This window comes from Phascolarctos cinereus, unplaced genomic scaffold (genome assembly GCF_003287225.1).
Source record: "Phascolarctos cinereus isolate Bilbo 61053 unplaced genomic scaffold, phaCin_HiC Scaffold_5;HRSCAF=322, whole genome shotgun sequence".
Classification (NCBI taxonomy): Eukaryota; Metazoa; Chordata; class Mammalia; order Diprotodontia; family Phascolarctidae; genus Phascolarctos; species Phascolarctos cinereus.
Window position 1 is genome coordinate 252,061,868 of NW_027555958.1, and position 24,863 is coordinate 252,086,730.

Sequence of the window (24,863 nt, forward strand, 5' to 3'; positions counted from 1 at the left end):
TCCCGAGGAAGGGGATACGAGGGTCCAAGGTTGCAGAGGGATCACGAGGAAGATGGGGGTGCTGGGCATGTAGAAATCGCCGGAAGGGGCAGTATAATCAGGGAGGAGAGAAATCTAAATGGCGGAGGTATGAAGGAAGGAAGGAGGGAGAGGTGGTGGTGGTGACGGAGGGCAAGTGCACAGGGGTGCAGGTGTGTAGGTGTGTGCCGAGTGTGGGGGGGTGGGGGGGAAGCAGCCAAGGCCCAGACGGGAAGGAAGTGAAGGGAAAGGGGGAGAGGTGGCTAAAGAGGTCTCCACGTGAGGGGGCGGGGCTTCCCTTGAAGCGGGGGTGCACCCCAGGGAGGGGGTGCCAAATCACCTCCTCCAGCCCCTCCCCAGGGCCCGGAGGCGCGCGCCCCGGGCCAAACGATTCAGTAAATGGGGGTGGGAGCGCTCGCGGCAGCCCAGGTGCTGGGGGACAAGGCCGGGGGGCCACGCTCGCTCCCTCCCGCGCCCACTCACCCGCAAGGCGGACAGGTCGATGTCGTCCAGGCTTCGGGCCGGGGCGGGGTCTCCCATGGCGGCGGCCGGGCCGGGCCGGAGCCCGAGCCGAGAGGCTCAGACTGGGCGGGCCCAGAAGGGACGCGGGGTCACTCAGGCTCCGGCTCCCTTATTGCGCTGCCGTTGTCGTTTCTGCCCCATTGGGGGAGAGGAAGGGATCGGGGCTCCGCTTCGCCTCCCCTTCCCTTCCCTGGAAAGACGGGGTTGGGGGATGCGATGCAGGTAAGTTACCCGACAGGATCCTTTCCGATTGACTGACTGACAGGAGCTCAAATTCTGAACTCGCAACCCGGAGCCCCTGAACTCTACTGCGCACGCGTTTTTGAGCGAGGGTGGGAGAGGGAGGGAGCAAGAGAACAGGTTGTGCGCACGCGCGAGCACCAGCTGAAGGTCCGGGAGCAAAGGGAAGTGGGTGTGGGGAAGAGGTGCGGGATGTGATGGTCCAGAGTGCACGGAATAACTGTTGCGCGTGCGCCGGACGGAGCCTCTCTTCTTCCCTCTTTTGCTCTTCCAGTCTCGCATGCCACCTTCTCCCCTCCCGCGGGCCAGAATTGCGACTGGCTCCCTAACTTTCTAGCTGAACCACCTACCTGGTCGGGCGGGGCGGGGCGGGGCGGGGCGGGATGGGATGGGATGGGGGAGGAGGAGAAAAGGAGGGCATCCAGTTCCACTTCACAACTCCAGAGGGGATGCCATGGCAACCCCCCACGCTAAGGGGGAAAGCGGGCCTCGGGATAGGGTAGGCTAGGCTAGGCTTAGGACAGGCTGTCCACCCACCCTGGTCGCCACGGCAACCGGAGAACCACTGGGGGAGGCAGTGCTGCAAGGAAAGCCTGGGGAGAATGCAAGTGGGAGAGGGCAGGTATGGAGCCTGAACTCTTGCTGTACGAGCGTTCAGGAAATGTTCTCCAGCTAGGCGAGGCTTAGAACTTCACCAAGGGCTACTTCTAAATAGGGATGTTTCTCCAGGTCCTCCTCTGAACTATCTCTCCCCCTTCCCCCACAAACACACAGGGTTATTCGTAGTAAATATTATTGATAGGTCGAATGGATTGATTGCTTTGTCCAGCTGGTGAAAGGAGCATATTTGCTCCGGACAACTTGCCTTGGGGCCACTCACGGCACACTGAAGCATATGACAGCTCTTGTTCACCCCTTGGTATGGGAGCTCCCTGGAGTGGGGCATATGTCAGCACTTTTAATTTATCTTTGCCCTCAAAGCTCAGCCTTCAAGGCTCTCGTGAAGGTAGGAAGGAGGGAGGTGAGCCAACGTTCATTATTGTGGAAGATGAAAACTGCTAAGAGGTAAGAGTTTGATAAGGTGACACTTTGTGGGGTTTTGGCTCCCCTTGTGCAATTCTATTACACACTGAGACTGCGTATTGAAGGATAGGTAGGGCTGGAATAGGTGGAGTGAAGTGGGATAGAGAACATTTAGCAGGAGAACTACATAGAGGCAAGAATGAACAGGTTGTGTGTGGGAGCAGGGTGGACCGAGCTTATTCAGGGCTTTGAATGCCATGGTGAGGAGTTTGGACTTGACTGGTTGTCCTTTAATGGATAAATATCCCTGGGATATAAGATATAAGATATAAGCTTCTACCTACTAGTGTGCTGGGGCTCTAGAAGCATAGGGACCACAACACTTCCAGGCCCTGCCTCAGCCTCCTGAGACTAGAGAGGTCCACAAGCCTCTTAGGGCTCCCAGGTTCTCTGAGACATACCTTCTCCCAGAACTTCCTGTGAATTGAGTGTCCAGAGGCTTCACAGGACACAGCAACACCTTGTACCATGAGATCAAGACTTGAGAAGGGCAGCCTTGAACCCTCTAATCACCTGTCTTCCTCAGTAAACCTTTCTCCCATCCACTAATACTATCTAGCCTCATTTCCTAGTGGTTCACATATTTCATCCCCGTCTGGTCAAGAAGCACCATTCTAGGGATACTGAACTCTCAGCTATTAGTCTTTCAAAAAAAAGCTATTAAACATCTACTGTGTGCCAGGCACAAGTGCTAAGAATAAAAATATGAAAAAGAAGTCCCTGCCTTCAAGGAGTTTGCAATATATAGTAGAAAGACACACAAAAGCAAGCTGAAAAGAAAGGGAAAGATAAGTGGCTGAGGGGCATGATGGAGAAGTTGGCTATATAGCTGAGTAGGAAGTGAAGAAATGGCCAGACCTCTGGGAGATCTCTACTTTCCAGTCAAGGGGCCCTAGAGGCTAAAGGTACTTGTGAGGTGTGAGTTCCAGGTTTTAGTGTTATCTTTCAGCATCCCCAGTTCCTGGGGCTTGATGGAAAAGTCCAGAATACAACTGGCAATCCAGCTGAAGCAATCTTCAGGTGCTAAAGAAAAAACTCACCTTTCCAATCCCAGTTGTCCAATGCATACCCACACCCACCTCAACCCAGACCTGCCTCCCTAATATCCCACTCCATATCTATGCCCTTTCTGCTGTGTTCTCTGGATCACCTGCTCCATGATTAGCAGACTTCCATTCATTTTAGATCTTTTCATCTCTTGCTTTTTTCCATCTTCTAGCACTCCCTTGAGACCTGGCTCCCTCCAAATGATATTACATCCCTGGATCCCCTTTTCAGCACTGTCTTCACTTTCTCTTATGCTTCCCCCTTTCATGCACACTCACTGTTCCCACATGGATGGAGTCAGAATATTTCTTGTTACCCATTGCCACTTGGAGACTTCTCTCTCTATTGCTGTCACTCAACAACCTTTTCCCTTCTGAAGTTCACTGTATCCAAATTTATCACTGATCTAGATCCTCTTTTGGCCATTATCTATCAATCCCTGGAATATTCTCTCTCTTCTCTCAAACAGTTTAATGTGTAGCTCATAGTCTTTCTCTTCTACAACTCCTGCCCTCATCTAGGAGACTGAAACATACATATTAATCTTCCTTCAACTACTATAACTAATCATTTCTTCAATGTACTGAACTCCTATGACGTTACTCTTTCACTTAGCTATGAACAGATATGATCATAGTCTTCATCTTCCCATCACCCATAAGCATTCTGTTTCCATGTTCATAAACTCTTGAAATTCTTTTATCAGATCATAATATTTCATCTTTTCATTCCTCCCTATGCCTTCCATTTCCTAGCCCTCTTCTTCACTCTCACTATGACCTTGATTCTACCATTCAGTGTTTTCCAAGGCAATAACTTTTATGCTGGCTAAACTCTCTTCCCATCCCAATTTTGACCCTTTGGTGAACTAGCTCAATTCTACAGTTTCTTCCAGTCTTGAATCTCTTATCTTATATTGGATCATGCCTTGCCAAACCCTAACCCTGAATTGTTCCCTCATCTACCTCTTTGGATCTACTCATTTGATGCTGAATAGGAGGGTCGTGAAATTATGCTGACTGGTTCCATGACAGATTTGTATCTTATCTGAATTGAGTCTTCATTTCAGCAAAGCAATCTCTCTAATCCTGCCTCATTGATTCTCTAACCCACTTACCACAGTGACTGTTCCATAATTTTTTTTCTCTCAAGCTGGTTATGACACCTTTCTCTTCTGTTAGCTAAGGACCTTGCCAAATATTTTACCAAAAATTTGAGACCATTTTCTGAGAGTGCCTTCTTCTCTTGTCACATCCTTCTGACATCATCCCATACTGTATCCTCCTTCATTCCAGCGTCTGATGAAGACTTCTGCTTGCTAATGCCAACTCCTCTATGTACACCTTTGATCCTATCCCTTCCTGTCTTCTCCAACAGATTTCCTCCACTATTATTCTCTCTCTCTCTAATGTTCAGCCTCCCTATCTGCTAGTTCCTTTCCTGTTGCAATGTCCATGTCTCTTCTAGCTAAAAAAAATTAAAGCAAAAGCCCTCACTAGACCCTATCATTCGTGATAGGGATTATCCCATATCACTCCTATTTCTCAGCTAAACCTCTTGAAAAAGCCTATATTAAGCGCCTTCACTTCCCTTACTCTTTCTTAAACTTCCTACAGTCCAATTTCCAACCTTATCATTCAACTGAAATTGTCCCTCCAAAGTTGCCAATGCTCTCTTAATTGCCAAATCTAATGTTGACCACCCTCTTTTCCTCTCTACTTTCTAGGTTTTCATGACACTGCTCTTTTGATTCTTTTCCTACCTATCCAACTAAACCTTTTCTGTCTTCTTTGTTGAATCTTCATGTCATAACCACCAAATTGAACCCATGTCAGCTTTCATGGGTTTGTACAATCCCTGTGCCAATGATTCCCAGATCTTTATATCCATTCCCAGTTTCCTAAACTCCAATCCCACATTACCAAATACTTATTGAACATTCTTAAGTAGATGATCTGTACATAGATATCTCAAACTCAAAATTTCCAAAACAGAACTATTTTTATGTTTCCCCCTAAGTCCACCCTTCCGCCAAACTTCCCTTTTCTGCAACCTCAGTATCATTCTGAGCTCCTCCCTTTCCCACACCCCACATCTAATCAGTTGCCAAATCTTGTCATTTCTGCTTCTAAACCATCACAAATCTGTCTCTTTCTCTTGACTCGAACAACCACAACCCCTAGTTAAGATACTTATCACCTTTTGACTGAACTATAGCAATGTCTGAATTGGTCTTCCTCTCTCAAATTTCTCCCTTATTATATCCATCCCTCATATAGCTACCAGGTAGCCTGTGTCATTACCTCCACTAATAAACTCCAGTGGCTCCTAGGATTAAATATAAACTCTGATTTGGTATTAAAACTCTTCATAACTTGGCCACATCCTTTTCCAGGCCTCTTAAATATTATTACCTTCCACACTTTACAATCCAGCCATAGTTGCCTACTTGCTGTCCCTCTGGCCTAGAATGCTCTGCCTCTTCACCTCTTGAAATCTCTGGCTTCCTTCAAGACTCAATTCAAGCAGCTCCTTCTTCGAGGGGCCTTTTTCAGTCCCCTCAGCTTCAATGGAGTTCCCTCTTAAGGTTACCGTGAATTTACTCTATGTGTATCTTGTATATGCCTATTTCTTTTTACATACAAGCTATCTCCACAATTAGAATGTAAGCTTTATAAAGGCAGGTACTATTCTTTTTCCTCTGTATCCTCAGGGTTTAATATAATGCCTGGCATGTTAACTACAGTACATGCTTAATAAATGCTTATTGATTGATTGGTAGAGGAATTGACAGCTAAGTGCTGAGACCATAGGAATTCAGAACTGGAAGGAACTTTAAAGTCATTTAATCTTGTCATTATTTATTGATAATTATATTAATTACATATAATATTACATTAATAATCTTAACATTATTAAATCATTATTGGTTAAAGAAATGCAAATTAAAAAAACCTTGAGATATCATTTTATACCTACCAGATTGATTAAAATGATTGAAGGGGAAAGCAACAAATGTTAGAGGGGATGTGGAAAAATTGAGACACTAATTTATTGTTCATGGAATTATGAACTGATCTAACCATTTTGGAGAGAAATCTGGAATTGTGCCCCAAAAGTTATTAAACTGCCTATACCCTTTGACCCAGCAATACCATTAGTAGGTCTGTTTCCAAAGATGATTAGGGAAAAAGGAAAAGAATCTGTATGTTCTAAAATGTTTATAGTAGCTCTCTTTGTGGTGGCAAAGAACTGAAAATTGCAGGGATGCCCATCAACTGGGGAGTGGTTGAACAAGTTGTAGTATGATTTTGATGGAATACTACTGTGCTATAAGAAATCATGAACTCAATGATCTTAAAAAAACATGTAAAGACTTACGTGAAATAATGAAGAGTAAAATGAGCAGAACTAAGACAACACTGTATACAGTAACCGCAATATTGTTCTAAGAATGACTGTGAGCAAGTCTTTTTTTTTTTAATTTGGCAATTGGGGTTAAGTGACTTGCCCAGGGTCACACAGCTAGCAAATGTCAAGTGTTTGGTCTGAGGTCGGATTTGAACTCAGGTCCTCCTGACTTCAGGGCCAGTGCTCTATCCACTGCACCACCTAGCTGCCCCCCAAGTAAGTCATTTTGACTATTATAAATACCCAAATTAACTATAAAGACCATATGAAGAAAGATGCTATCTGCATCCAGACAAAGAAATGATAAATAAAAGTATGTATAGAATAATTTTTTTACACACACACACACACACACACACACACACACACACCTATTTGTGTCTAATGGTAGTCGTCTCTAGGGTGGGGGAGGGGGAAGAAGAAAAAGAAATTTACATGATAACTTTTTTATATATTTAAAAGGAATAGTGAGTTGTAGACAACAGATCATTTGCTATCATCTTTTTTTTTATTATACTATGTTGTGGAAATACTTGTTTTATTCCATAAATTAAAAACAAAAATAAATTTTAAAAAAGATAATCTTGTCTAACTTTTTTCATTTTTCATTTTTATGCTGTAAGAGATTTATTATTAATTTTAACAGTTATAGATTAGTTTCATGCATTTTAAATTTATAGTTATTTTCCATGTATGACCCAATCTGAATCACATAAGATCCCTGTGAGGTTTTCCCCATTTTGTTGTTTAGCCCTATCTGACTCTTTGTGACCCCATTTGGGCTTTTCTTAGCAAAGATACTGGAGTGGTTTGCCATTTCCTTTTCCAGCTTCTTTTTAGAGATGAGGAAACTGAATTAAATAGTGACTTGCTCAGGGTCAAACAGCTACTAAGTATCCAAGGCTGGATTTGAACTCTGGGTCTTCTTTACTCCAGGCCTGATGCTATATCTACTTCACCATCTACTTCCCCATTTTAAAGATGACCAAATAGATCCAGAGAAGTTAAATGATTTTTTAAAGATCATCTGGCTAATATGTGGCAGGAGAGTCAAGCCAATGTCCTCTTGCCTCCAAATCTAGCATTCTTTCCACTACAGATACGCTACCAGTTGGAATGTCAGAGATGGAAAAAGACTTCGAATATCATTCAATCCCAGCTTCTCAACTCACAAGTGATTAAACTAACAAGAAGACAGAACTTGTGGAAGTCACTGTACAATTTCATGCACACGGTATACCCACTAGCATCCCTATGTACAACATGCACACAGTGAAGACAGACAAGTGTAAAACCTTAACTCTTTGCCCCTTTTCTAGGTTGAGAAGGAAGGTAGGCAAAGGGAGGGAGGAAATAAAGAGATGGTCTTTGTACTGTGTTTATCTATTTCCTGCCTGTATTCCTTGAAGGTAAGCATTTCTTTTTAAATTCTCTGAACTCTACTGATTCTTACACAGTACTGAGTGTATGGTGCCCTCAGTAAATGTTTGATTATTTGATAAATATCACCCAGGAACTATATGCACACAATTACAAAACACTTTTCACACAAATAAAGTCAGATCTAAATAACTGGAAAAACATCAGTTGCTCATGGGTAGGCCAAGCTAATAAAATAAAAATGACAATTCTACCTAAGCTAATTTACTTATTCAGTGCCATACCAATCAAACTACCAAAAAATTATTTTATAGAGCTAGAAAAAATAATAACAAGATTCATTTGGAATAGCAAAAGGTCCAGAATATCAAGGGGACTAATGAAAAGAAATGCAGGGGAAGGTAGCCTAGCTGTTCCAGATCTTAAATTGTATTATAAAGTAGAAATCATCAAAAGTACTTGGTACTGGCTAAGAAAGAGAGTGGTGGATCAGTGCAATAGGTTAGGCATGTAAGACACAGTAGTCAATGACTATAGTAATCTACTATTTGACAAACCCAAAGACCCAGCTTCAGGGATAAGAACTCACTATTTGACAAAAACTTCTGGGAAAACTGGAAAAGAGTATGGCAGAAACTGGACATAGACCAAAATCTTACAGCACATACTAAAATAAAGTCAAAATGGGTTCATGATTTAGATATAAAGGCTGATACTATAAGCAAACTGGGAGAGCAAGGAATAGTTCACCTGTCAGATTTATGGAGAACAGAAGAATTTATGACCAAACAGGAGACGGAGAACATTATGAAATACAAACTGGAAAATTTTGATTATATCAAATTGAAAAATTTTTGCATAAACAAAGCCAATGCAACCAAGATTAGGAGGGAAGCAGAAAACAGGGAAAGAATTTTTATAAGCAGTATCTCTGATAAGGACCTCATTTCTAAAATATATAGAGAACTAAGTCAAATTTATAAGAATACAAGTCATTCCCCAGTTGATAAATGGTCAAAGGATATGAACAGGCAGTTTTCAGATGAAGAAATTAAAGCCATCTATAGTCATGAAAAAATGTTCTAATCACTGTTGATTAGAGTAATGCATAACAAAACAACTTTGAGGTGCCACATCATACCTATCAGATTGGCCAACATGACAAAACAGGAAAATGATAAATGTTGGAGAAGACTTTGGAAAATTGGAACACTAATTCATTGTTGATGGAGTTGTGAAGTGATGCAACCATTCTGGAGAGCAATTTGGAACTATGCCCAAAGGGCTATAAAAAATGTGCATACCCTTTGATCCAGCAAGAGCACTCCTAGGGCTGTATCCCAAAGAGATCATAAAAATGGGAAAAGGACCCACATGTACAAAAATATTTGTAGCAACTCTTTCTGTGGTGGCAAAGAATTGGAAACTGAGGGGAAGCCCATTTATTGGGGAATGGCTGAACCAGTTGTGGTATATGAATATAATGGAATACTATTGTGCTGTAAGCAATGATGAACAAGCAGACTTCAGAAAAATCCTGGAAAGGCTTGTATGGACTGATGCTGAGTGAAGTAAGCAGAACCAGAAGAATATTGTGCACAGTAACAACCATATTGTTCGATGACTAATATTGATAGACAGCTCTTCTCAGCAATGCAAGGATCTAAGACATCTTGAAAAGTCTCATGATGGAAAATGCTATCTACATCCAAAGAAAGAGCTATGGAGTTTGAATGCAGATTGAAGTATACTATTTGCTCTTTTTTTTTCTTATTTTGTTTTGTTTCCTCTTTCTTGAGATTCTTCTAGAACCTTCTATCGGTTCTAATTCTTCCTTACAACCTGACTAATGTGAAAATATGTTTAATAGGAATGTATATGTATAGCCTATATCAGATTGCACACCATCTTGGGGAGGGAGGTGGGGAGGGAAGAAGAGAAAAATTTAAAACTCAAAAGTATATGGAAGTGATTGTTGAAAACTAAAAAAAAATTAATGAAAAAATTCAATAAATTGATAAATACCTGATACTTTGAATTGAAGGAGGACAAGCATGAAAGAATATTCCTTAAGGGCAAGGAAGGCCCAGCATATTGTGCCTTGTATATATTAGGACTTATTGTTTCTTTTTTTTGACAGATAATTGGGGTTGGCTTGCCCAGGGTCACACAGTTGTGTGATTTGAACTCAAGTCCTCTTGACTCCAGGGAGATGTTTTATCCCCTTCTCCACTTAGCTATCCCACTTTATTGTTTCTTAAACTATTGTTTGTTGACTTCCCTAGGTATATGGTGGAAGAAGCACTGGCCCTGGAGTGAGAAAGCCCCGAGTTCAAATGTGACCTCAGATATGTATAGTTGTGTACCCTTGGGTAAGTCACTTCCCCTTTGTCTGCCTTAGTCAGTCAATAAGCATTTATTAAGTGCCTACTATGTTACATAGAGCCAAGTGTTGGGAATACAAAGAAAGGCAAAATACAAGTCCTAGCCCTAAAGGAAATCACTAAAGGGGACGACAACAAGCAAACAAGTCCAAACCCTTTCCCCAAGGTCATTGTTGTGGGACTCCCTCCTCACTGAATGCCTCCTCCTTCAGGAAAGATGGGGGCAGTTTGCAGAGAGGAAAGAAGGAGAGAGCTTCAGTTTTCTTCAGATCTTCACACTTCTGGTTTCTAGCTTGAAGAGGAAAAATGGAAGAGGCCAACCCCACTTCAGGCTGCTGAATGAAAAGACTCTGGGAGGAAGCCAACCTCAGAAGAACTGGCAGTCTCCATTGTAAAAGTACCCCTGGCTTGCTCCACTAGAGACTTCTGGGAGTTTCCCCTTAGAGGAATCCTCTATCTTTTTTTGTTTGGTTGGTTGGGTTTTTGGCTAGGCAATGGGGTTAAGTGACTTGCCCAGGGTCACACAGGTAATAAGTGTCAAGTGTCTGAGGCCACATTTGAACTTGGTCCTTCTGGCTCCAAGGCCAGTGCTCTATCCACTTTGCCACCTAGCTGCCCCTGGAATCTTCTATCTTGGCTGGGTTATCTCAATCCCAATGGGGGAACTCCCTCACTCTGTATTGTCTGGTATATATCCTCCTTTGATGTATGTGTGTGTGTGTGTGTGTGTGTGTGTGTGTATATACACACATACACACCTATATGTATACACACACACACACACACACACACACACACACACACATATACATATATATGGTATGTACACCTCTGATTTGTTTTTTTTCCTATCAATTTGTATAAATGAGTTTTGGGGGTTTGTTTGTTTGTTTTTTGCTATTCATTATTTGTGTTCATGAACTGGTATTTGGTGGGCAAGGAGTCAAGCCTTGGATATAGAACTTGAGGTCTTGCTTCCCCCCTATCATAACACAGCAATCAGAAGTTAGATTGAACATGATTATATTCCATAGATTAATGATGTTTAAGGAGCAGATAAAGCAGAATGGCCTCCTGCCCCAACTTCCTGTTCCTCCTCCTGGCAGGAATCACAGTCTCCCTTGAAGAAAGGTTGAGAGGGTCTAGGAATGAAGAAGAAGCTAGAAATGTCCTTTCTGTCTCCTATCTCATCACACTATACATCCGGGCTATATGTGGGGGAACAACTCCTGAAAATACACCCTATGTACACAATAGAAAATCATTAACAAAGGTTAATTTCCATTTCCTCAACTGTAAAACGGACATAATAATAGCACCTACTTCAGAGATGTTCTGAGGATCAAATGAGATAATTTTTTGCTTTTAGCACATACTAATTGGCATTAAGTAGGCACTTAAAAAATGCTTCTTTACCTTCCCTCGAACTTATTGTTAGTATTACTCTACAGTAATGATAGTTACTGAAGATTGTTGAAAATAAGACAATAAGACCCTGTGTAAAGCTTTTTTTTTTACTCAATAGGAATTTTCCTTTAAGATAGGAGTTTAAAATAGGGAGGACCCGAAGGACTGATTTTAACTAAACTATAGAATGTCAGGGCTAGAATAGACCAGAGAGTTTCTAATATTCCGGGGCAGAAAATGAGTAACTTGCCTACTTGGCAGGGTTGGGACAAGGGCTCATGTTTCCCACTCCCTGAGGGTTGACTGTGTACTCCATACTCTCAGACAAGGGAAATAGTCAGGACAAAGGAAGACACTTCTTCCTACTGCTTGATCAAACTAGAGAGAAAACAAAAAGGGCTTGGGCAGAAACACATAACCCATCCAGCTCCTACGTGGTTGCCCTGCTTCCTCCCTGCCCCACTCCAGACTGTTAACAAGGTAATGACTCCCCCAGAGGAGAGGCACTTAGCTGTGCTAATGAGGCTAATTAACAGACTGCCAATTAGCATCGGAGGACCTCAGTGTGTGGAGTGTGGGTGTGACTCCCTCTGGTAAAGCTGTTTCCCCTGAGCTCTGGAGGTAATGGGTCTTGGAAGGAGGGTAAAACTTGAAGTGGTGACATTTCTCATAGCCTGTGATGTCCACATTCTTCCCCATTTAATTCTCACCCTCTGGGAGCCTTCTCTGACTCATCACCCTCCCCATTCTAATCCATCCCTTAGGTCCCTACCTTCTGGGACTTTTGGTGAATGTGGTCTGAGGAGAATCTTGGCTGATAAAAAAAGGGCTAAGTTATCATACCTGAGAAGAAATGGAGGAGAAATTATGAGAGGATAGGGATGTTGTTGCAACCTGAGACAGACTAGGCCGTTAAAAAGTTTTCCCATCCAAGAGAACAGGATTTTGTAAGTCCCATCTCTCTGCAGCGTCTCACTTGGAGTGGAGTGGTTTGGGAGACCAGGGTGTTCTTGCAAAGTCTTTCCCAGTTCTTTGATTTGACTGTGTGGATATGGCAGGGGAGGGAGCAGGGGTGTTGGAGAGAGTGGAGAACCAGAGATTTTCTCCCTGCCCTCCTCTACAATTTTGTCTACTGTTCACAAGTTCTGTTCTCTAAGTACTGCGGTTTGTCCTAGCCCCTCCCTTTCTTTTCCACTAGGGGTCATTGAATCAGCTCTTTCCTCTTCCCCAGAAAACGGATGACTCAGATCCTGAAGGCACAGATTCACAAAGATAGAGAGAAGTGCGGAGGTGGAGCCAGAGAAGGGCAAAGAGAAGTTGGAGGTAAAGGAGAGGTAGAAAGAGGGCAGTCCTTGTTGCCTCCATCCCACAAAATGAGACCCATTTTTTTTTACTTCAAAAATTACTTTAAAAAACACCTTTATTTATAAAAATGAATATGTGTTTGACATAAAGTATCTATGTGCTCAATTAGTGTCTGTAAGCAGTCTATAGTAAGTAAGTGAGTTTGTTCAGCCCTAGATGTAGGATGAGCTAGGGGACTGATGAGGGTCAGAAATCTGAAACCCTGGCAGCAGATGATCAGAGCTAGGGGAAAAAAGACGACTGGAATACTGTAGCTTTTTCCTCAGCAGCACGGATTTGAACTTGATTCAGGAGATTGAGAGAAGTAGGAGATGGGATCCGAGAGAGGCATCTCTCTGCATCATTTCCACTCCACCCCACAACCCTCTCCTCTGTTGCTCCTGGGGTGAGTGGAGATTCCCAGAATGTCAGGGTTGAATCATCTGACTGAACCCAATGGAATGAAGATTTCATTGAGAAATGACGGAAGTAACTTAAGGCCTAGAAAGGGCAAGTGACTTACTTGTCCAAGGTCCCATGGCTAAGTCAGTTTCAGAGCTAGACCAGAACCCAGGTCTCCTGCCTTCATATTGTTTCTCCCTTAGACATGCCTTCCCCTCTCTCCTTCTGGGAAGTGAATCCCGTTTGTGCATCCCCTCATTTGTGAGTGATTTGTCCTTAATTTGAGCATGAAGAGAGAAAAAGAAAAGGTGCCAGGTACAGAATTTGGCTTCCCATAGCTCTCCTCTCACTGGACCCCACGCTCAAAAAATGGGGTTCTAGGCTATGTCCATACTTCAAGGGGTATGACACCCTCCTTGCTACCCAGTGGAGGCAACAGTGACTCTTCCTCTAGGAATTTGAAGGGAAAGTGGACAAGGTAGCCTTGGATCTGAGTGAGTTCGGAGCAGGCTATCTCAGGGCTAACAGTGGCCAGAGGTTCCACACTGCCATACTCCCGAAGCACCCGAAGTGATCGAGTTGCATTAGATGGCAGGCAACGAAAGATCTAGGGGATAAAAGTAAAGTTGTTGCATAACTTCCTTTTCCTTGACAAACTCCAAATGTCCTGCCCCCCACTCACACCCCAGAGTTTTCAGTTCTCTATCTTTCCCCCACCTAACTCCAACATAGAAAATGTCCCACTTTATCCCCTGGACCCATTCACCTTTATTCCCTCACCCCCAATAAATATTTCTCCCAATTATTCCTCCAAACTATGCTCTTTTCCTTTCCCTTTTGGAGAAAAGTTATCTGATTTCTGTGCATAAGTCTTCTTTCTTGTATCTCACTCTGTTGTGTACCTCTCAAAATCCTTTATTTTAAAATGAAGACTATTATAGTTACTGATCTTGGTGCTCATCACTATAAGCTTCACAACAGCAAGGGATCCTGTCTTATCTAAGAATTTCCCCTATTGCTCTGCCTGTTGCAGGTCCTTGATGTTGGCTAAAAAAATGATTCCATCTTTTCTTATAGCCCATCTGTAGACTTTCCACATCTACCTGAACCCTCTGTTGTACTACCCTGTCTCCCAACACACACAATCCTCCAATCCTTTCCATCGTATCCCAACCTGCTCATAGATGCTGGCATTTCTCTCAGCTGTCTTCTGCCACAGCTGGAAGAAGGTGTCACAGACAGGATCCTGGAGATCTAGTCCAGGCTGAGACTCTGCCCCCAGAATGATGCTGAAGGGAGAAAGGGGAATGTCAGATTTATCCACATACCCCTCCCTGAGGAGACAGGATCCTCTGCAGCCCCTACCTGAAGCAGTGTTTCCGGAGACTGAGGGCAAACCTCCCAGCCTGGTACTCTTCTCCATCCATAAGTGATGGTTCCATCTCAGTGTCTTCAATTAGCATTGCTAGCTCACTGTCTCGCTTCCCCAGGAGGCTCCGGTCATTGATGTTTGCTGAACCTAGAGTGGAGCTGTCTATTAAAGCAGGCAATTTGAAGAAGCACCCCTTGCCCCCACTACTACCACTCCCAGTCCTATCTCTCCAACTCCTTCAGTCCCTAGTTTTTCCTGTCCAACTTCCTCTGTTTCTGTCCCTCACTTCCCCACATCCTCATCATCCTAAATACCATGTTTCTTCCTTTCTCTCTGCCTCTACCCAGACCTCCAGAATGCTACTTGCACCAATTCCTCCAATCCCTTGCTACTCCCCATCTAGCCATCCCCTTCCCCAATTTTGACCACTGAGCTTCCTCCCTCCATCTTCAGCCTCAACCCCTGCTCCCTGACCTATGATGACTGTCCTGTCATCAGCGATGAGCAACTTGCTGTGGATGTAGATGAGCTCAGATATCAGCTTTCCACTCAGCTCTCCATGGGTTCGGAGCCCACACACTGACACATAGTCTCGCCACAATGTACCCACTGGTACATGCACAGGAAGGGGAAAGAGACATGGAGGAAAGGGGCAAAGATTAGCTTATGCAAAGACAGCTCTGCCCACCTCTCATCCAACTCCTCTTCTCTTGCCTTGGAACACCTTATTCCTAACCTTGATGTCGTAGGGGTTTAATGGAAAAAACACCGGAGTAAGAGTCAGATGGGTGGGATTTGAATTCTGGCTCTCTTACTTACCAGATATGTATGTGATTTTGGACAAGTCACTTAATTTCTCCATGTCTAATTTTCCTCACCTGCAAAATGGGAGTGATAATGCCTGTACTTCATACTTAACAGGGTTTTTGTGAGGAGCAGATGAGATCTGATCATACATTATAAAGGGTTATTATAAACATGAGCTTTTATTCAGACGCGTGGTACCATGAAAAAGGCACTAACTTTGGAATCAGAGGACTTGGGTTCAAATTCTGCCTCTGTCATGGGGTACTCATGTGACCTTAGGCAAGTCACTTAACCTCTCTAGGCCTCAGTTTCCTCATCTGTAAAATAAAAGAATTGTACCAGATGGCCTCTTAGGTTTCTCCCAGCTCTAAATCTATGTGGTCCTATGATTATTTTTATTATCCTCAGTTGCTGTAGCAGGACTACCTCTAGATTGATATAAGATCAACACACAGTTACATGGAAAAATACTTCACTCCCCCTACCCAAGCTTCTCTCAATACTTCCTCTTCCATCTAGGACACTCCCCAACTACCATCACTCACTGGCAGCTTTGAGCCGATGCAGGATTGAATATTCACCACGACACAGGGTCCTGGGGGAGAAGTCACAGGGAGAGTTGGCAGTCAGGGGAAAGAGCTGATCCTGAGAAGCGGGGAAGGAATCAAGGGGAGAGGGGCAGAGTCAAGAGACAGAACAGGGAGAGGCTAAAGAGAGGGAGAAGTCAAGGGAAGAATTAAAAGGCAAGAAGGGCAGGTGGTCATGTATCTGACCTGTAGGTAAAGTGCAGAATTGCCTGGATAGCGTTTCCACCGCCTGTAGAGATATCACCTTCAAACCCAGGAAGCAAGGGGAGCAGCACATATACCCGAAACCGCTGCTGTTGCCTGTGGAAAGGGGTGTAGGGTCATAGCTGGACACCTCTGACCTCCTAGGCTTCTTGGACCCAATCCTGTCCCTTTATATACATACACCCATTCAGAGCACCTCCTTTTCTGTCTTACTTGTGGGCTCTCAGAATCCTTTCCACAATAGCATCTCCCACTGTGTTCAGAACTGTCCGTCCATCTGAGCAGCTGATGAAGAACTGATTCTGGTAGGACATGGGGTGCAGAGGGGGAGGACTAAGGAATAAGCAATATGGTCCATCTCCTCTAATTCTCTAGCTCCCAATCTCTGTCATCCCCATCCCAATAATCAATCTTTCTTAAATTCTGGTCTCCTGTTCTTAAACAAAACCCAAATTCCCCACTTTACCCCCACCTACCTCAATGTAGAGGAAGTGGCAGCTCTCCCGAATAGTATGTAGGTATGCATTGAGGATGGAGCTCTCAGAGGTCCCAGCTGACCAACGGTCCACAGATCGAAGGACCTAGGAGACAAGAAGGAAGAAAAAAAGGTCCTCACACTTAGGGAATAGGGGTATGAGGAAAGGCTCTCACACTCTGGGGAAGGGGGTTGTCTCACCTGTACAGTGACACACTGCCCTCCAGGAAGGGTGAATGGTAACTGGTTGGCTGTGCTGGGTGACTTGGGCAGCAGATATGGGAATAGAGGGATCTTGTACTTGGCCTTGGTGGTCTAAGATTTGGAGTTAGAGAGAGTCAGTGAGATTAATATCAGCCTCCTCTTTTCCTCCCACAGACCAACTTTTTCCCCAGGTTAAAGGAAACCTTGGTAAAATTCCAACGCTGGATGAAATGTCGGGCAAGATCTCGTGCTGCTGAACCGTGGACAACGACTCCCACATCCCTCCATGGCATCCGGGGCATCATCTCCCTGTTAATAAAATCTGGGGGACCCCAAAGGGTAAAAATCAAATAGGGAGCCCTAAAGCCAGCTTCTAGACAGTCACATAACACAGAGCCAGGGGGGACTAGGAGATCATGCTTATTACAGAGAAAACTGTCTTGATCTGAGTTTCAGTCTTGGGGCTGTGGGGAAAAAAAAAATCTCTCACCCTCGAAGGGCCGGTCCAGTTGTACCCAATCCTTGGTGATCAAATTGCTGTAATCCTTGCCCAGCCAGAACAGTTGGTTGTGGGAGAGGTCAGGGACAACGGGAAGGCTTGAGCATGGGGTGGGCAGCTGTGTGGGGAGAGACCCAGCCCAGGGGGTCATGAAAGACCCAGCCCAGGGGCAGAGTCATGGGAGCCAAAGCCAGGAGAGAGGTATAGGCAGACAGAAACAAGGAAACATAAGACAAAGACACTGGGAGAAGGGCATATTCACAGACTGAGGGAAAGACAGAGAGAATAAGAGATGAAAAACAGGGAAATATTGTTCTGCTCCAAACTCCCTATCCCAAAGGGGCAGAAAGCCAGAAATATGGGCCCCAGGATGTGATAACATCAGAAGGGATCTCAGAGAACCAGGAAGGTTGAGAATAGGGGTGGTCCTTGTTGGGAAGGAAAAGGTGGGGTTGGGCCTCAAGGATAAAGAAGAAAGTTCAGGGTCAGGGATCACCCTGGGATGAAGAGGAGAAGTGGTACTACAGCGTGAGGGGAATGCCAAACAAAGTTTACCTGTGGGGTGGTTGTCCCAGTATAGCCCTCCAGGTCAGTGATCCGGTAATGCAGATCATCCCATCGGCCAAAGGCAAGGTCAAGCCCTCCCATGAAGGCCACAGCTTGGTCCACCACTAGCAGCTTTTCATGGTGGGCCCACAGTGTCACATTGTCTGGGTGACGCATCACCTGGAAAAAAGAAAAGGTAACAAGGTTTGGGAAGGGATAAGGTCTCAAAGAGTGCTTTGGGGGAAAAGTGGAAAAGGCTACAGTTCAGTGCTAAAAGCACTGGTCTTGTAGTCAAAAGACCGTGACTATGGGCAAGTCCTTCAACCTAACTGAAAATCAGTTTCTTACCTATGTAATGAAAATAATAATTATACCCTCTTTGCCATGGCACTGTTTTGAGGAAAACATTTTGTAAAGCTTAAAGCACTATCAAAATGTGAACTATAATGATTACAACATGAGGACTTGAGGAAAATGGAAGTTTGAGGGTCAAGGAAAGGAGGAGTGGACATGGGGAAGCCAGGTGATGAGGGTCAGGGGAGAAGAAGAAGGGCAAGAGATAGGAGATCACCTTGATATTGGGGTGCAGTTGCATCAGAGCCTTCTTGCTGTAGCCACTGTTGATGCCCAGGGCCAATTCCACTTCCTTGAACAGCAGCACCGAAACCCGGACACCCTCCTCCTGGTGAGGGCAGAAAGGGGAATCAGTTGTCAATGGAAAATGCCTTGGAAACTGCCTCCCTTGCCTGCTTTTGTCCTCACCTTTTGGTTCTCCTGTCTATTATCCCCTTTGCAGAGCCGCCAAAAATCTGCCTCCAATAAATTCAATTAAATAAATGTGTATTAAGCTCCTACAATGAACGTGCCATTGACACCCTTAGGTGATGGGGCTACAAAGATGAAAAATGACACAATCCCTCTCCTCCATACCTACTTAATAATCTTGTAGAGAGTTAACTATATAGAATAATAGGATTTAATACCAGAAAGATCTAATCACATACCACAAAAGAGGAAACTAAAGCCCAAAGAAGAAGAGTGACTTGTCTAAGGTCACACATGTAGTAAACAGCAGAACTGGAATTCACATCCAGGTGCTCTGACCCCATATCCAAAGTGTGAATTTGGTAGAATGTGATGGGGCAAAGGAGAAATTCAGACACAGTGCCCTAAGAAAATTTGAGGAGAGATGAATCCCTTGCTGTGGGGGATTCCTATACTATGCAGTGACTGATTGAAGCCTGACTGCCTGGACAGTCCCAGATGTCCTTACCCCATCCTCATTCTATAGACATTCCCCCTCTTTAGGCCTTGTCTACTTTCTTCCTGGCCTCATCCCTTTGTGCCATCCCCAGCTCCCTCCTTACTGCCTTCTTCTTGAGCATGATGTCTAATCTCCAGTCCTCAGAATGGGCTGGACGCTTCAGATAAATTTCAGGACTCAACCTGGGGATAGGTAGACATAGAACAAGTCAATACATTGGAAGTCCCAAGGGCCCTCCCCCATTACTTTCTGGCATCTTGGACTCTAACCAACCCTCCCCTAATCTTGTAGGCCCCATGGCTCCTTGTACCAGTGACCATCATAAACTCTTCTCCTGGAGTCTACTCAGGTGTTCCAAGTCCTCTAACTACCATTACTCACCACCAATCTGCAATGAAAATCTCCTCCCGGGCCTGAAGGATGGCGTCAGCCACAGCTGCAAAGTAACCTGCCCCGTTTACAAACCTAAAGAAGGGTGAGGGGCAGAATGGAAATCAGAGGAACCAAAAGGCAGAAGAAAGGGTCATGGAGGGGGACAGATTGGGGCATGATAAGGGACCAAGAAGACAGAGAAGACAGGGAAAAGTCAGAGCGGATGGGCCAGAGTGGAGGGAGATCAGAAACTGGAGGGAAGTCAGAGAAATCTGAGATGAGGGGAACTCCAGAGACAATAGAGAGAACAGAGAAAGGACAGGACATCAGATCAGAGATGGCCTGAGAAGAATGAGAAAGTGGCAGGAATTTAGAGGGAAATTAGAGGTAGAAGGTGGTCAGAGAGGGTAGAAGAAGGTTAGAGAGGGATAGAGGGAGGAGGTCAGGAGGAGTAGAGAAAGGTCAGAGCAGGTAAAGGGAGGTCTTACCATCTGGCCAGGGTCCTTGGCCTGAGTGGGGCATAGCTCTGGTGTCTGTGTAGCTGTAAGAAGTCACACCCCTGACTCCGAGCTAGTTCTGTGATTTCCTGACCCCACCATCGAGCCTGCCGGTAACTGTTGCACTTGAGGATTAGGGACCTATGGTGGTGACAACAACAGGGTTCAATTGCTGACACCCCCAACTCCTTCTCCTCATCCTCTCAGCTCTAGCTCTCATCCTCTCTAACCCCTGAATAATTCCTCCTCTTTATTCAATGAAATGTTGCCTTGGTCTCTGATGGCAAACAGGACAACATAGTTCTCCTTCTTCTTCCTGCTATCCCCCCTCCCACCACCATTTACAAACATCTTTCAAAAATGAGGAAGACAGGTTGTTGGACTTAAGAGTTCTAAGGAACCTTAAAGACTCTTTAATAGTGGAAAAAGCACCAGCCTTGGAGTGAAAAAAACATGAATTCAAGTCCTGCCTCTCACTTAACTTACTATTTCCATGACCTTGCTCAAGTTCTTGTACCTCTGGGCCTCAGTTTCCTAAGCTATAAAAAATGAAGGAGTTAGACTATATACGAAGTCTCTCTCACCTCGAAGTCTGTGATCCTATGACTTAAATAATATAAACTAATCTCATTTTATAGATAATAAAAATGAAGGCCAGACAGAGGAAGTTACCTGTTGAAGGGTCAAGTTTTGAACCTAGGTCTTCTAATTGCAGGCAGCTAGGTGGCACAGTGGATAGAACACCAGTCAGAAAGACCTGAGTTCAAATCTGGCCCCAGACACTTACTAGCTGTGTGAATCTGGGCAAGTCACTTAACCCTGTTTACCTCAGTTTCCTCATCTGTAAAATGAGCTAGAAAAGGAAATGGCAAACCACTCCAGTATCTTTGCCAAGAAAATCCCAAATAGGGTCACGAAGTCAGACATGACTAAAAACTAAATACAACTCCAGAGCTTATGGGAGTTAAGGCTCAGAGAAACTTAAGGGACCTCTTACTAAGTTAAGTGACCCAGGTCATTCCAGTAAGGAACAGGGACAGGACTGAAGTAGGGTCTTTCGAATCTTAGTCTAATGCTTTCCTACTACTCTCTGTCCCTGTATCCATACAGGGGGCATCCAAAATGTGGGCATGAGGATGTTCTGGACTCCCCACCCCCTATTCTGGACCAGGCTCAGAAAATAGTCTCAACTTTTCTTAATGCAGTAACCACTAGTCTGGGACTGGGAATATGATGGATAGAATAACAGTGTAAGAATTAGGGAAGGACAAATAAAAGAAAGGAGTAAAAATCTTTTTTCCACCTTTTTCCCCTTACTCTTCTCCTCTCCAGGCTGCAGTCTTTCCCCAACTGTATCCATCCTGCCCCTGTCTCAGTTGAGCCCTCCTCCTAATATCTATGCTGCTTCTTCTTTTAGTCATCCCACTTCCTTGGATATGTGACCATGTTCTCCAATCCCTCCCACTCTCCTCCTCCAGTACCAGTTAGCACTGGTCTCTGACCTGTGAGAAGTGTCAATTCGGACCCCATAACGAGTTTCTGTGTTCTGTTTCCCAACCTGGACCTCAAATCCAGGATCAAAAAGCTGGACAAAGGAGATAGAGCCTGTCTCTGGGCGCAGGTACAGCAGGAAGGAGTCTTTCACCACCAGCCATCTGGATAATAGAATGAGTTGTGATTAGTGATGAATCTGGCCAGCCCCACCCCACCCCAACTTTACCATCAAGTATTTATCTCCAGTATATAGATGTCTGGCTCCCTAGTTGCCATTTTCTTTATCAATCCAACCAACTGTCCCACTCTCCAGTCTTCCCCCCACTCAGTGATCCAGGCATCTGGCCCCCCAATTAACCTCTTTGACCACCGGTAACAGACTTGGTCTCGGCCACAGCAGGTAAAGCCAGGAACTCGGTGACCCCCTGAGCGTTTGCGGATCAAACCTTCCCTGTGGGGGCCACAAGTTAGAAAGATTGAGTACTACTAGACAGGAGTTCCCAATACTGACCCAGTTGTCCAAAGTGGAAGGAATGGGGCATGAGTAGTTGGGGAATAGTGAGGGGGGTAGTGAGAACAGGGTATGAAAACGGAGCTGAGGTAGAACCAAGAGTGTTAGTGGTGAAAGACCCTCAGAATATCATCAGTCCAGCCCCCTCGTTTTATATAGAAAGAAGTTGAGGCCCAGAGAGAAATGACTTGTCCAAAGTCACACAGAAAGTTAGTGGTACTGAAGGCTGTGGGAATATCAGGGTTACTCACAATCCTTTGGGGCCAAGGTCAGGTATGAAGGAGAACGGACTGACCTCTAGAAATTCTGTCTAACAGAGGAAGAGGAAATAATCAGATTCAGGACCCCAAATATCTGGCTTTGTAGAAATCCAACTCCCATCACCCTCAGGATCCAGGCTTCTGGCCTCCCAATACCCACTACCCACGACCCACATCTGGTCCCCAGCCTCCAATGCCCTCAGCGATCAAGGTTTCTGACTAAGGCCACCTCACCATGGCATGGTAGTTTCGGTAGAATGAAATGGCCAGGAGGTGATTGAGATAATTCTCTAGGTATTTCTGGAGTGAGAAAAGAAAGAAAGGAAGATGTGGCTCTAAGAAATCCCCATGCCAAGGTTTGCCAGGGTCACTGTCCCCTTCCTGTCCCTGTCCCTACCCCCAGAAAAGTAACCAGACCATACCTGTTTGCTGGCCCTGTGTCTGGAGGAGCCTTCAGAACCTACTCTGGGCAAAGAAGGGATTTCAGCTATAGGAGCAGCTTCTTGGGAAGGGGAATAGGCAACAGCAAACCTGTTGGTTGGAAGGTTAGAAAGGGGGGGATTGTAAATCAGATAGGGCCTGGGGAAAGACTGAACTCAAGCCACCACTGAGTCCCTGAGGAGAGAAGTAACCATGCCAGTATTTCTAGGTAAGGAGGGTTAGCAGGACATGGCTACCATGGCTTTGGTCTTGAGGCCCTTTTTGGTGGTAGAGGCAGGAGGATGAAGGGGTTGGAGGTAGGGAGTCTAGAATATACTGGGAGTAGAGTTGGACATCCAGCCCTGATTGAGAGTCTGTTATGGAATCAGGGGCCCTGGTATGTGTGTGTGTGTGTGTGTGTGAGTGAATGTGTACGGGTGGGTGTGTGGGTGGTGGTGGTGATGGAAGAGGAGGAATGGGTGGGAACAGTGGAAAACAAAAAAGAAAAAAAGGATTGAGCTTTGTGGGAGCCTAAAGATAGTCCCATCCTCCTCTCACCGGGCCAGAGGGAGGAGGCTCATCAAAACTTTGTGTCTCAGCAGGTCTCGATGAAGCTCCTGGAAATTTCGGAATTTCTTCTTGGTTGTCCATGTGAAATCACCATGAGATAGTCGGACAGAGTAAAGTGTGCTGGTGCCCACCTTTGGGGTCCAAGTACTGGGTGTCAGGTTCTTTCTCTCCTAGGTTCCCTGAGTGAGTCCCTCCCCCACCCACATCTACAACCACCCTTTACTCAAGAGTCCACGAATTTGGCCCCCTAACCTTGGATCCACTGGTGTATCTCTCAGTGCCTATGACTTGTGCAATAACAGGGACCCCAGGGGCGAAAATCCTGGGATGATTCCTCAGGGGCTGAAGATTATAGATGGTCAAGAAGTGATGCATCCGGTCAGCTGTGTGTATGTGTGTGGGAAGGTTGGAGGAGCTTAGAACCTAGTACCCTAACCTCCGTATTTATTCCCTTGGTCCCCACCCTCAGGTCTCTTGCTTCTCCTTCTTTTTCCCTATAGGTAGAACCAGTCCTTTCTGTGCTATGCCCTCTATTTCCCCCCTCCCCCTCCAGATTACCTGGGTCTTCCCCTTCTTTCAAGGTGTCCAACTCATCTGGTTCCATCTGGAGCTGGCTGGAGTCAAGGCCACCATCTCCAGGGAACATTCCCTCTGGGGCTGACATCATACTGGACAGTAGACCAAGAAACTTAGGAAGGTGGGGTCCTTCCCTCAAGACTTCCTCCCTTTTTAAGGCTGACCCTTCCATCTCTGACCTTGATTGGATATTTCTTACCTTCATCTCTGATCATGGCCTTCTATCTTAACCAGAATTCTGCTCTTTTCTGTTGACCCTTATCTCTAACCAAAACCCTAGCCCCTGACCTTGACCCTTTTCTCTGACCCTGACACCCCTCCCGAAACACCTCTCATCCAAAACTCTGGTCTCCCCTGCTGATCCATCTCTGCTCCCTCCTCCACCTCCAAATCTCTCCTTTGCTCTCAACACCCACTTCCCCAGTACCCATTCTTTTAATTCTCTTTGGGAAGAGGGGAAGGGGACAGTAATGAGAGAGAAGGCACTGAGCCCAGCACAGGATGTCTCAAACTGGGGCAGAGAAGGGGCCCTGAGAAAGAGGGGTGGGGGAAGGGGAAGCCGGAGGAGGCTCAGGGAGGGTCCCTGAGGGGCAAGTGCACCTGGCCTAAGGCTGGCGCTTCAGAGGCATGAGAGGTCAACACGAGATATGGATCAGGAAAGGGTGGGGTATGGCAATCAATGAGGAAGTCTCGCTCTACCTCCCAAGCTGGGAAGGGAGGGAAATTCCGAAGCTCCGAAAGCGCAGCTGGGCCCCTAGCCCCAGTCCTCCCAGGTCCTCTCTTCCTTCACCACTCAGAGCCAGAACCGGAGCCGGGATGCCAGAGGATCAGGAACATGAGCAGACATCCCGAGTTTTTCGAGCTGGGCCGGGCCAGGCCCGGAGAGCAAATGGGGATGATTACAATGGCCTCACCCTCTAGGGCGGGACAGGACAGGGAGTCAGAGGGGGCGGGGCACACTTCCCTG

The 24,863-nt window shown here is 45.3% G+C and overlaps 2 protein-coding genes and 1 long non-coding RNA gene across 15 annotated transcripts in view; 1 reads left to right on the forward strand and 2 right to left on the reverse strand.

Annotated features, from left to right (window-relative positions):
• The window catches only part of MINK1 (misshapen like kinase 1), a 57,211-nt gene extending 56,342 nt beyond the window's left edge, over positions 1 to 869 (reverse strand). For 8 of the 12 annotated variants that reach the window (XR_013487122.1, XM_078155595.1, XM_078155596.1 and 5 more), the window contains exon 1: positions 502 to 869. Coding sequence is in view for 11 of the 12 variants with exons in the window: in XM_078155595.1 (XP_078011721.1) it covers positions 502 to 558 (57 nt within the window). In the remaining variant the exon portion in view is untranslated. The remainder of the gene's footprint in view (positions 1 to 501) is intronic. The other 4 variants (XM_020966569.2, XM_020966568.2, XM_020966565.2 and 1 more) reach the window with 1 other exon arrangement.
• On the forward strand, positions 675 to 17,148 carry LOC144457650 (uncharacterized). Its single transcript, XR_013487123.1, has 4 exons — positions 675 to 762; positions 9,987 to 10,073; positions 10,298 to 12,815; positions 17,062 to 17,148. It is a non-coding gene; the product is annotated as an uncharacterized LOC144457650 (long non-coding RNA).
• Positions 12,895 to 24,824, reverse strand: PLD2 (phospholipase D2). 2 transcript variants are annotated; one of them, XM_020966571.2, is made up of 25 exons: positions 24,596 to 24,824; positions 23,879 to 23,988; positions 23,573 to 23,703; positions 23,309 to 23,451; positions 22,753 to 22,861; positions 22,565 to 22,630; positions 22,322 to 22,380; positions 21,918 to 22,010; positions 21,568 to 21,720; positions 20,057 to 20,206; positions 19,578 to 19,661; positions 19,300 to 19,378; positions 18,504 to 18,614; positions 17,942 to 18,112; positions 17,378 to 17,504; positions 17,091 to 17,209; positions 16,885 to 16,998; positions 16,685 to 16,789; positions 16,422 to 16,510; positions 16,191 to 16,304; positions 15,963 to 16,012; positions 15,085 to 15,219; positions 14,604 to 14,757; positions 14,413 to 14,527; positions 12,895 to 13,845 (listed from the first exon to the last, which is right to left on the reverse strand). In XM_020966571.2, exons 2-25 carry the CDS (start codon positions 23,985 to 23,987, stop codon positions 13,621 to 13,623), a joined length of 2,805 nt encoding a protein of 934 aa, XP_020822230.1. In that variant the 5' UTR covers position 23,988; positions 24,596 to 24,824; the 3' UTR covers positions 12,895 to 13,620. The 2 variants fall into 2 exon arrangements, with proteins under 2 accessions (XP_020822230.1, XP_020822231.1); XM_020966572.2 differs by lacking the exons at positions 23,573 to 23,703; positions 24,596 to 24,824 and having other exon boundaries at positions 23,879 to 23,967.
• Between the last annotated feature and the right edge of the window lie 39 nt (positions 24,825 to 24,863).